The sequence below is a fragment of the Leucopleurus acutus genome (genome assembly GCF_964270905.1).
Source record: "Leucopleurus acutus genome assembly, chromosome: 20".
Classification (NCBI taxonomy): domain Eukaryota; kingdom Metazoa; phylum Chordata; class Mammalia; order Artiodactyla; family Delphinidae; genus Leucopleurus; species Leucopleurus acutus.
In genome coordinates, this window is record NC_139162.1 from 26,975,246 (window position 1) to 26,987,787 (window position 12,542).

The following is a 12,542-nucleotide window of genomic DNA, read 5'->3' on the forward strand; positions in this document are numbered from 1 at the left end:
TATTTTCTATTCTCAGTTCTGATTGTCCCTGACTGGTGAGTAAATGAAGCAGCTAGTGTTAGATTAATGAAAAGCTAGAGCAATGCTTCAATCCTGGAGTGGGGCACATGTCCCCAACCTTTTCTGTTAATGACTAGAGCTTATAATGAAAGCTGTCAGTAATGAGGGCGTATGTTAACACATGCAGCTGGTATGGAGGCAGAAGACAAGCTTAAGCTTTATTGATCTAGAGAGAATGATAAGCCAGGATAATTTAAATTTTAAAAAAGAAAAAGCAAATAAGATTCCAAGTGCTCTGCTCTAGAAATGACCTCTTAGCAGTTGCTGAAAAGTGTATCTTTTTAACCAGTGCACTTGCTAACATTTTTTATGTGGCCAAATAATTGTTATCTAATTAGATGTGGCCTTGTTGTAAGACACAGGCATCTGGAGACACTCCTTTCACATGTTTTATTTCTGTCGTATTTATAGCTGCGACTGATAGACTGGGGTCTAGCGGAATTTTATCATCCCGCCCAGGAGTACAATGTCCGCGTAGCCTCCAGGTACTTCAAGGGACCAGAGCTCCTTGTGGACTATCAGGTAAAATGTTAGTGAAGCACCTCTGGGTTCTTTTTACCTTTGCTAGGGCTTTTCTTGGCTTTTTCTTTTTCCTGGTTTTTATTTAGTCAATTTGGATACATTTAAAAGCCAGTCTTGGATACAAAAGGTATGTATCCAGGATCATTGTAGATGATCTTGGTTCCCGGGGAGACAGTTTAGGAAAAAACAGCTACAGAACTGGGCCTACATTCCATCCACGACCTCACTACTTTTGGGGAAAAGGTTTGCCACCTTTTGGGTACCATTCCCAGGAATCTGTCACCTGGCTCAAGAAGTTAGACTTGGGACTTCCCTGGTGGCACAGTGGTTAAGAATCCACCTGCCAATGCAGGAGACAAGGGTTCCATCCCTGGTCCACGAAGATCCCACATGCTGCGAAGCAACTAAGCCCGTGTGCCACAACCACTGAGCCTGTGCTCTAGAGCTCATGAGCCACAACTACTGAGCCCACGTGCCACAACTACTGAAGCCCGCGCACCTAGAGCCTATGCTCCGCAACAAGAGAAGCCACCACAGTGAGAGGCCCACGTATGAAAATGAAGAGTAGCCCCCACTCGCTGCAGCTAGAGAAAGTCCACACACAGCAACGAAGACCCAATGCAGCCAATAAATAAATAAAATAAAATAAAATAAAATAAAATAAAATAAAATAAAATCCAGTCTTTATTCTACCCCAAAATGATAATTATGGAGTTTTCTCGACTACTTTTTTTTTTTTGGCTTTGAATTTTAAAATATCTGAAGAGGTCAACTAAAGACTAGAAACCTAGAAACTCAGATCAGAAAAATGACATTTGTAACACCCTTGACTGACTGGTTGTCTTTATTTCCTCAGATGTATGATTATAGCCTGGATATGTGGAGTTTGGGCTGTATGTTAGCGAGCATGATCTTTCGAAAGGAGCCCTTCTTTCATGGACAGGATAACTATGACCAGGTAAGCAAACATCATCTGGCTCCTATCCATTTGGGGGCAGATGCCAAGAAAATAGCATCTCGATAGGGATGCTGTTGTTGAGCCACTAAATATCATCCAGTATCTGCATATAAGCTTTTCTTCAGGGTAAAGAGTTTCACAAAATCTTGTCTGTGGTCCCCAAAGATAGAGACAGTGTGCTGTGTTCTGCCCAACTTCCAAATTGTGTCTATGAGGAAGTCAGGTACCTCCTTGTCTAATAAAACAAGATTCTAGTCATTAGGGACTTCACTGGTGGTGCAGTGGTTAAGAATTCGCCTGCCAATACAGGGGACATGGGTTTTAGCCCTGGTCCGGGAAGATCCCACATGCTGTGGAGCAACTAAGCCCATGCGCCACAACTACTGAGCCTGTGCTCTAGAGCCCGAGAGCCACAACTACTGAAGCCCACGTGCCTAGAGCCCGTGCTCCGCAACAAGAGAAGCCACCACAATGAGAAGCTCACGCACTGCAATGAAGAGTAGCCCCCGCTCGCCGCAACTAGAGAAAGCCCGAGCACAGCGACAAAGACCCAACGCAGCCAAAAATAAATAATAAATAAATAAATAAATAAATTTATTTTAAAAAAAAAGATTCTAATCATTAGGTTTTATGTTCCCATAATCATCAGCCTCTAGAATATTATTGTCATAAGTTGTGTTATCATTTTAAAGGCATTTTGGAAATTTGCATTCATGTGAACTTCATATCTGTGAGTCTGCTGCCTGTCCGCCCCGGGCTCAGATCTGTATCTGTTCCCTGGAAATTTAGTGATGTGGAAGTCTCCTAATTCTTTGGTCCAGCATCCCCACGGGCTGTGCTCAGTAATTTGGTCAGTTTGTTTTGTGTTTCAGCTTGTTCGCATTGCCAAGGTTCTGGGTACAGATGAGCTGTATGGGTATCTGAAGAAGTATCACATAGACCTAGATCCACACTTCAACGATATCCTGGGACAGTAAGTAAGAGAGAGAAAGAAAGAGGGTCTTAATTTACCCAATTCAGAAGTGAAAAGGTTAGCTGAAATCACTTTCTAAAGCTCTTTCTCCTTTCTAATTATATCAGAATTGAAATATTCTTTTTTTTCCCCACATATATTTTTTAACTTGAGAAATTTGGGCATTGTTTACATGTGTCTTCTAATCATTTTACTTCTCTAAGAGATAGCCTGTTTATCAATAGAAAATGGAAGACAAAATCATGCTACAGAAAACTTTCTGGAATAGCATATGGCTTATTTTAATGGAAAATCTTAGAAAGCTGTGATTCTTCTTTCAGTAAGAGATTTGTAGTTTCTTCTTCTGTGTAATGGATTTTCTGTAAGGGAGCAAATTTTAAAGCATATTTTCAGATACAGTACAATAGTGTTGAAACGTAGATGTTGTGTTGACAATTTTCAGACAGTAATTTTATGGAACCTCCATGTTTCTGAAGCTAGCTCTTTAAATATATCTGCTGAACAATAAAGATTACTCAGCTGCCTCCGTGCCTCACCCAGAATTGACTAAAAGTCTGGGGCATAAAAAACTATCTAGAAAGGTTCTACAAAGTTTAAATCAGATGCAGACATTATAATTAATTCTGTGTATCAGTCACAGAGCACTGTTTTGTTTGAGGATGCTGTGATCATAACTATGGGGGGGGGGACAGGTAACATTAAGAATGAGATTTAATGAGCTTGTAATCGACACAGTGTTCTAAGACTTTGTTGGCTTTAACCCTAATATGTAAGAATTCTTGTTGAATTTAATCTCAGAATACCAATGCTTTCCTTTTCTTCTCAGACATTCACGGAAACGCTGGGAAAATTTTATCCATAGTGAGAACAGACACCTCGTCAGCCCTGAGGCCCTAGATCTTCTGGACAAACTTCTGCGATATGACCATCAACAGAGACTGACTGCCAAAGAGGCCATGGAGCACCCATACTTCTGTGAGTTTCCAGGGACCTGATCTGTCAAAGGGAAATTCTTCTACTCTTTATCTTTGAGGCCAGACAAGAGAATTCTGGGTATTTGGATGAATCATGCTTGGGATTTGGCCGCATTAGTTCGACTCTTGAAACAGCTCTGCAGATCTGTTTCTAGTTGCCCAAAGGTGTTTGCTTGTTCGCTGTAGTTCCCTTGAGTCTGATCTGTATGACCATTGCCTATGACCCTGAGTTGATAGATGACAAGTATCTAAAGTTTTGTTTTCAAATATATACATTTGTGTGGAAACCTAATCAAAGATTTTTTCCCCCTCAAAAAAAAAGTGATTTGTTGAAAGTAGTAAGGTGACCATAGCATATTTTTAAAGAAGGAAATAAGATAAATAAATACAAGGAATTTGAGGAAAGGAAAGCAGGTATGGCAGGACCTCGCTAAAATCCTGTCTGAATTACAGACTTCCTAGGTCTCACTTTAAAGTATGTGTGTATATTCAGTTTATGCACTTGCTTATCGGTCTGCATGTGTATGGTTCTCCCCACTGATAAAGTATGTCCCAGACTTTCCTCTCATTAAAGGCAGTGTGACGTCATTTAGTCCAGTCACAGAGGAGACTGAGAGTGAGGGAGGTTTAGTGATCTGTCTCAATTTTCTGTCTGAAGTGAGATGAGAACTTTCAGCCTACCTCTTGCTTGACCAATATGCTCTTTCCTTCTCCTTTTTTTCCTCTCTGGAGATTAACTAAATCTTGCCTGAAGAATACATTGCTCTGTGGTCTTGAGCCTGGTAACCCATAAGCATTAGTAGACAGCAGATTTAAAAGGTGTTACCCTTCATTCTTCCAGACCTCAGACAAGTGTAAATGGTTGTCTTTCTGTCACAGAAAGCTATTTTTACACTCTGAGTTTGACTGAATTAAGAACACTGATGTTTATATTATGCAAATCATGATCTGTTTACTTTTCTGAATACATATTATACTTCTATAAAGAAATTTTTACACTGTTGCTTAAAATCGATAGTTCTTCTAGTAGCTCTTTTTATTCACCCTTTCCTCCGAAGTGTTTACTATCTATTGCATATACTTTGAAGAAATGGGAGTTGGATATGATGTTAGTATTCAAGGAAAAACAACACATAAGAAAATCAGTAGAAATTTTGAACAGTGGGAAATGGGTGTTTCTGTGCCTCTCTTTTTCCTGAGTCTTAGCAGTTGAATTTGTACTCTGAAGAGGTATACAAGTTGATTGTGAGAGCATTTCCCCCTGATCATTCCTCAGTGTCTGTAATTTTGGTTGCCCTCCTGACCCTGACTTCCTGGTAGCCTGTGTCTATGTCACTGTGGAAGAAGGTTGGGTCTGTTATGGTGTTCTCCCCTGGCACTGGCCAGCCCTGCCTCTGCTGACTGTCCTCCTGTTTCTTTGCAGACCCCGTGGTGAAGGAGCAGTCCCAGCCTTGTGCAGATAATGCTGTACTTTCCAGTGGTCTCACGGCGGCCCGATGAAGACTGGAAAGCGACGGGTAATGCGGCATTGATGCTTGCCAATAAAACCAACCAACCAAACACAAACCTTGAAGGAAAACTACAGTGTGATAAAAAGAAATTCTAGCCATTCCTTCTAAACGCAAAGAAGAGTAAAGACCTAAAAGTCTGTCAAAAAGAAAGAAACTCCCCAGCACTAGTCTACAGGGAACTGCTGTTTGGCAGCCTGACGATGCACATAGTTGGGTATCTGAGGGGACTTTCCCTTTGGAATGCATGGGAGATGAGAGACTCGGAGTTGTTGTACATTTACCTTTATTTAACAGGAGACCACTGTTGAATTAACCTGTTCAAGTCAACAAGCTCTGAATATCTGACTTCCTATCTATTCCACTGTGGTCTGGGTTTCCTTTGGTGAGATTCAGGCTCAAGTTTTAGCAAAATGTCAGCAGTCTATAGTGACACACCAGCCTCATTCACGAAAAGGAGATACTAAAACAGTGACAGTATTTTTTTTCTAAGCTCTTTTACAAATTCATGTTTTATGTATTTTTTTTTTTTAATGACATGAGCTCTCTGGGAAATGTACCTCATCCCTGCAGTTTTCTTCTAAGTGATTCATTTGGGAGCAAACTGCAGTCACTCTCACAGGAGTCCCCTTTGATGTCAGGAGGCATCACTTTAAATCTTCTGATGCCATGGACAGGTCCATCTGTCTCATCAAGAGTTGGATGCGAAGTGCATAACTTGGAGCTCAGTGTAACCTTCGTTGATCTGCCTAACCATAAAATCTTGTTGCTATTTTTTTCATGTAGCTTTTTTTTCCAGCCTCTTAAGGAAAACTTCATTTCCCAGCACATCCCTGTGTGTGCACCTATTTTAACGCACATCTCTGAAACAAAAGACTTTTTGTTCACAACCATAACTAAAGCTGGAAAGTCAGTCTTCAGGGAGGTCAGGGAGGGAGAAAGAAAAGCATCCTTATTAGAATTTATTCAGGAAAGACGGATTGGGTGAGATAAAAACAAGTACTCCCCTCCCATGCTTTACCCCTTTTTATCCCCATGAGAAACAGTTTCCCTCTGTAATCAGGGTAATCTGCGTTTTTAAGCTCTGATAGGTAATACATGAATGTGTTGGCGGAGAGAAGTCTTTCTCACGTGCAGGGACTGGAGTCGCTCTCCGAGCGACCGGAGAGAGTAGCATACAAGGGGCTTGGGGAGAGGAGTGGAGCTGCTGGGGCAAGTACCAAAGCTTGGGATCCGTTGTGCTAGCCTTCACGTTGGCAAAGGAAGCTATATTTTGTTTAAGAAAATTTAAAAAAGTAGAGCTGATATCACTCTGGGGACTTGTCATCAACATGGTTTGCAAGCAGTCCCCTGACCCCAGCTGCAGGGCCGTGCTACAGCTGTGGGGACCTCTCACACTAGGCTGGAGCTCAAGGTGTCTACCACCACATCACACTTCAGGACTCCTTTATTACTATTTAATAATGCCGTACATTTTTATAAGGTTAGGGTGTTTGAAAACATCTGTTTACATTCCATATCCCAATAAAATCGTATTGGTATTGGTAGCGGGTCCTATCTCTAAATGTAGATTCTATTTTTGTTGTTTGGTCAGTGGGAACTTCAAATAAAACAAGATCCCAAAGCCAGGAAATGCATTCAGTTAAGGTTCTCATACCAATGCTACCTGCCTTCATTGCACATTCTGTATATTAATGTATACATTTGCTCTACCTGAAAATCAAAAACAAGACAGGAGCTCTTGAGTGAACCTATATTGATATGTCAGGCAGCAAAACTCAGTGTTTGGGATTATCAAAAGCCTTCTAATGTGCCCTTCTAGGCAACACCGAACTGTTGGTTATTATTTATCAGGGAGATGTGCCACTGTGTGTCTTTCCTGCCCCACCCATTTCCTCCTTTGTCACCCATTCCCTCCCCCCACCCTTTTTTTTTTTTTTTTTTTTAATTGCCGGTCTGGACCAGGCAGAGGAAGCCTACTGGAGGGTCTTGGTGAAGTAGTAACCCCGTTTCTTTCTCTTGGGTCTCCCCAGAGGCAGTAAACCAGCTGGAGAAGAGTCAGGTGACTGACTTCTGTCTCTCCTCTGGTCATGATGTAGTAGGTGCAAAAACAGCTCACCTGCCTGTCCTTGGGTTCTGTGACTGCAGCTTGGCAAAGGAGTAATTCTTCCATTTTATGCGTACAGTTTACTTTTCCACCACCTATACTTTTTACCTCTCTTCATGCCTTAGACATATAGAATAACTGAGTTTAAAATGCTCCTTTCTGAGTCTGTTCTTGACACCCAACTTCTGGCTGACTGACTGTGGGTGGTTCTTTCCCAAACTGAACTGAGTCTCGTCCAGACCTTTCCTCTTTTACCTATCTCCAAAACCATTTTGTGTCCAGATGGACCTAGCTCCCCTGAGATTTTAGAGTATTTACCTGGGTTAGGAGGCAGTCTTGGAGAGTTCCAAAAGAGGGATGAGAGCGTGCGTGTGTGTGAGTGAGTCTAATCTTATATTTAGACAAAGCTGTGGTAGATTTACCCACCCAATATCCTTTTCGGTTAGCATATTATTTCTTAAATTCATCTCAGTAATTTTCATTAGACATTTTGTTTGCTTCATTACCTTGTAACAGGTTAAAAGTGCCTATGATAAGGACCTATTATTTCCTAAAGAAAAGCAAAAAAATGTGGGGAACAGGGTAGTGTTACACTGTCATCTCAGGTACTGCCTGTGTTCAAGAACATAGACCCAGTATGGTGAGAATGGAAGGTTCCTGTGCCAAATACAGATTGGTGTATCAGAGGTTATTGGCCACAGGTGAGCATAACTGCAAGGTTTTGCTTCAGCTGAGAAATCCCATGGCGAGAGCAGAACTGATGAAGTGCAAATATTTTCATCAGGTTTGCTTGCAGTTCACTCTCCCCGTGATCCTATCATCTGGCCTGCCCCTGTCCTATCCTAGCCCCATGGTAAGTGACCAGGTGGGAGAAGCCAATGAGTGTATAACGCAGACCAAGCATTCCCGGGTCATCTTACCACTTAGAGGAGTGCCAGAGCCAGTTCTGTGAGGCACGTGAACATCAGTCACTCTGCTGGGTCTCCTCACAGGCATTCTCCAGCACATTGGTACTCACGAGGCTCAAAGCATATGTATTCCCTTGCAAAGAAGGAAGGTGCTTTCCAACTGATTGATTAGAGGAGACGGAAGAGCTTATAATCCTTGGGGGCAGGGAGAGAGGACAGGAGAGGGGGCTGTTAAAAGAAGAAAGGGAATCAGTAAAAACAGTTGAAAGGTAGATCTTGAGGTGGGGGAACATGACTTCTTGAGGGAAGAAAGCAAGGGAGCACAAAGTTCAAGTTCTGGAACGTGCCCTGAGTTCTGGAATGCCCCCAGGATTGGTTCCAGTGGGACTGCAAGGTGGTGCTCTCGAGGCAGATGCTGAGTCCCAGAGAGAGCCAGCCCATGGCCGTGGATCTCAGTCTGCGTCTACTCAGGGAAATGACTTAGCTTCTCCCAGGTGCTGCTTTGATGAGGATGGAAGCAAAATTATTTGGGGACACAAACAATTGGAAGCATTTTTACATATGCATTGAAATGGACCTGAGAGAGCCCCGTTGACAGTCTCCTTTAATGCCAGTTCAGATTAATGATTCGTTTAGGAACCTGTGTTACTGCATGAGCACTCACGGGAAAAAGCAATCTTCCCTCCTACAGATTAACAGGAGTGGATAGTAACTGATCAGAGTCAAGGCCATTGAGACACAAACGCGAAAGCAGAAGCAGGGTCCATATGAGCACACAAGAAGCCAGAGTTTGTCAGTGAGCTTAATAAATCTAAGACTGAGTGACATCTTGCCATTAAAACTAACCCCAGGGTGGGGATGAGGGGAGGGGAGGTGGCGAGGAAACATCTGGCTTAAGAAAACCAGTAATAACATATGCTTTGGAGCTATGTGGATGTGTCAGTGAAAATGACCCCAACCAGGTATTGTAGAGGCAGGGGGAAGTGATGTTATGGGATTATACAGGTGATGCATACTTTTGTGTAGAGAATCAACAATGTGCTACAAATGTGATACTTAATCCTGAACTGCATGTATTGGGGATTGTTTTTTTTTTAAAAAAATTCATTGAATCAATAAATTAACAGTTTTTCACTTGCTGGCTTTTCTTGCTGTAAATGGTGACTAAGAGGTTGGGACAGAAATCTTGACACCCAGTGGAAAGCTTGGATAAGTCTTCAAGAAACATGGAGCCGACTATTTTCTTCTGTTTGCAGAAAAGCAACACTGCCTGGGTTGTGATCCTTTACTAATGACTACTTCAGACACAATTGACCACCTCTTTGTATCACTGGATGACTGATGTATGATTTATGTGCTGCTGCCCTTTAGAGGAAAGAAAAATGCCGTGTTAAATCCTGTTTTCATAAATAAAAATGTTGAGAATCACCAGCATGTTGAGAATCACCAGCCTTCCCAAGTGGGAGACAAGCCACTGCTATGAGGACCTTAAACTTGTATTTCCTGTCTCTTGGGGGAGAGGAGGAATAAACCGTGAACTGTGAAGTTGTGTGGGCGGGTGGTTGCAGTTAATCACCTTGGTGTGAAGACTTGACTTTAGCAGAAGTGGTGGGACTAGGGTGGTGTGGGGATTGTTTCTTGGTACTTGCTTCTGAATTGTATCACTCAGAACCTGCCAATCCTGCTTGGGATTGACCATTTCATTGCACAACTTTACCTTGTGGGAGCGTGTTCTGCACTTATGAAAACCTCTCCCCAGCCCCATTTCTTGCAACACAAGTGGGCACACGCCATTGTTTGGCAGGTGGTGGAGTCTTTCATCAGTGCGCTTGCTTCTCACTGATCCCTCTGTGGAGTGGGATGCTTGAAAATCATCTGCTGAAGAGTCATTTCTAACCTTACGTACCATGCAGCCTTTCTCAAATACTAAGCGGTAGAACCCTTCCCGTACCCAAAGAAAGTTTGGGTCATGAAATGTTTCTGTGTGACAGCTTCCCAGATACATTGTCCTTTTTCTCGGTACCCTGCTGTGGCACCGTTCTGAGCTGCTGCTTCTAGAGTTCTGCTGGAATCTCACAACCCACTCCGCTGTGCTGGACATGGAAGGAGGAACGAGGTTTTCAGGCCATGCCAGACAGCTCCTTCCAGGGGGGAGTTAAAAATATTTGAGCTCCATTTTTGCTCTTTATTAGTGAACTGGGCCCTTTCCCTCTGTAAATACAGTCATCTGATTCTTGGTCCCAAGACTTAAGTAAGTTGGTTCAGGTCTGATGGGTATCTGGAGCTGGGCTGCTGGACCTGTAGCTTGGCTTACACAGAATAGACAAGAGGCTTTGGTGCTTCTAGATTAGCGTCCTGGACCCGAGAAAAGGGGAGGGACTCGGTCACAGTAAGGCTGGGACCAAGACTGCCTCTGTGAGTGGTGATCAGAAGAGGAAGAAAAAGGGTGCTATTTGAAACCTGAAACCGGTCAGTTCTTACCTGGTTTTCCCCGAAGTGCCGTGGGAAAGTCAGGCTTGTATACCATTCCCAGTGCTCCCCAAGAGAAGGGAGCCACACGCCAGTGGAGGCCTGTCCTCACTCCGGGTCAGAATGATTAATGCCATCTTTCCCCTCCTCCCATCTCTCTCCCCAGGTCTGTTGCGGTTCCTCCCACTTTTCCATAAGCAGAACAAGAACCAAATCAAACGTCTTAACGTGTGTAGAGAGATCACGTTCCGTGAGCAGACACAAAACGGTGGCAGGTTTGGCGAGCACGAACTAGACCAACCGAAGGGCAGCCCACCACCGTATATCAAACCTCACTTCTGAATGTAAAAGGTTCACACGCCTTTGGCTTCCTGTTGACTTCCTCCTGACCCAGAAAGCATGGGAAATGTGAAGGGTATGCGAAATGGTGGTTACTGTTGCTCCCCCGCGCCCCTGGCTCGTCCCCGTGGCCACCTGTTTTTTCCAGCAGACCATGTTAACTACCTGACCACAGACTCCAGTGGGGGCACGGGGCGTATATGGCATGATGGGCGGTTACATATTATAATTTTAAAAGTATATATTATTGAATAAAAGGTTTTAAAAGAAATGTATGGAGAGTTTTCAGTGCGGAAGGGGCCATTAAACGAGACCTGTGGCCACAGAGGACAGAGAGAGAGAAGGGCATTTGAGCCAGGTTCTAGCCAGAGGGAAGAGGGCCAGTCCCAGAGGTGAGGAGGGCCATTTCCAGCACGCTCTTGACAGAGATGAGAAGTTGAAGAGGTATGTGAACCAGTCCTGGCAGTGGGGGACCGCAGGTGATTCCAGCAGACTTGGCGAGCCAGGAAAGCCAGGCCTCGGCCTCGCCTTGAACGCGTCCGTCTCCCTGGACCCCTCCTTCCAAAGCAGGTGAGTCAACCAGACATTTACGTGGTAGGTAAATGTCACCTCTAGTGAACTCAGGAAGCTGCCTAGCCCATTCTTTGCTTTCCCTTTGCGCATCACCGTGTTCCATTCCACCTCCCAATACTGCTCACCACCCCGCCACGCCCCCTTCCGAAAAAGCATCTTACCTTGGAGGCTGGTTGAGTTTGCTGCCCCGAGGCAGGGGAAGGGGTTGGGTCTGGGGTTCAGATTATCCCGAAGCTCCCGTGAATGGGAGGAGAAGCAGCCCACTCACAGGTGAAAGAAGGTGGAATAGAAGCACCAGGTGTGTCTGTTAAGTGAGAAAACGAAACCTGTTTTACAAATGAGATTCCCTGGCACCCTCAGTCCTCTCCCAGGACAGCTGTGCCACGGGGAGGTGAAAGCAACAACCTGGTGGCTGCCCAGCCTTGTGTCTGGCTGAGGCCTGCGTCCTCCCACCGCCTGTAAAGCAGAAGCGGCGGGCAGACCCGACACCTGGGCAGCTAGACGGGGCACCCGCTAGTTCTCCACAAAAGCCACTGGTCTGCCCAACATCCCTTCTCCTGTCTTCTCTGCTGCTTGTCCTGAACAGGTGACTATGGGAACCCAGGTGTGGACACTCACAGTTTTTGAAGCAATTATAGGGGGAAAGCAAAGAGGTCCCTCAGGGCCACCATGGCGTCAGTGTCCCTTGGACTAGCTCCTGTTGTATCCAAGCCATTCCTCAGGTGTGGGAGCTCAAGACTGTGCCTGCCCCCAGACACCAGCGAGTGAGGGCCCGCAGGCCCCCAACCAGGTGACAGGACACCGAACATATGGACTTGGTCCCTTCCAGCTCCATCACCGGCCTCGTATTCTCAAGCGGTCTCTCTATGAGGCCCTTTTTGACCCAAGGCTCTGTAAACTTCTTTTGGTCTCCCACGTGTCTGAGACAGCATCTCAATACCTTGTTTTAATGAGCATGTCCCTGAAACTCTTAGTAACGTGGTACTTCATATGTGTGTGTTAATCTACATAGCATGTTATCACCATGTTGACCCACTGGCGTTCGAGGGCCTTCCCCGACAGGGAGGGTCTCTTCAGAGCACATACACGGTCAATTGGCTTGGGAGTTCTTTAGGTGCCATGCAGAACTGAAACGCTAGCTTTATCCAATT

At 44.5% G+C, this 12,542-nt stretch overlaps 1 protein-coding gene across 5 annotated transcripts in view; it reads left to right on the forward strand.

Moving 5' to 3' along the window:
* The window catches only part of CSNK2A2 (casein kinase 2 alpha 2), a 38,368-nt gene extending 27,374 nt beyond the window's left edge, over window positions 1-10,994 (forward strand). For 3 of the 5 annotated variants that reach the window (XM_082862903.1, XM_082862907.1, XM_082862906.1), the window contains 5 exons: window positions 472-582; window positions 1,439-1,540; window positions 2,413-2,513; window positions 3,340-3,488; window positions 4,911-6,136. In XM_082862903.1, the coding sequence (XP_082719029.1) occupies window positions 472-582; window positions 1,439-1,540; window positions 2,413-2,513; window positions 3,340-3,488; window positions 4,911-4,987 (540 nt within the window). In that variant the 3' untranslated portion in view covers window positions 4,988-6,136. Of the gene's footprint in view, window positions 1-471; window positions 583-1,438; window positions 1,541-2,412; window positions 2,514-3,339; window positions 3,489-4,910; window positions 6,137-9,266; window positions 9,422-10,645 lie in introns of those variants that run through there. The other 2 variants (XM_082862904.1, XM_082862905.1) reach the window with 2 other exon arrangements.
* Window positions 10,995-12,542: the final 1,548 nt, after the last annotated feature.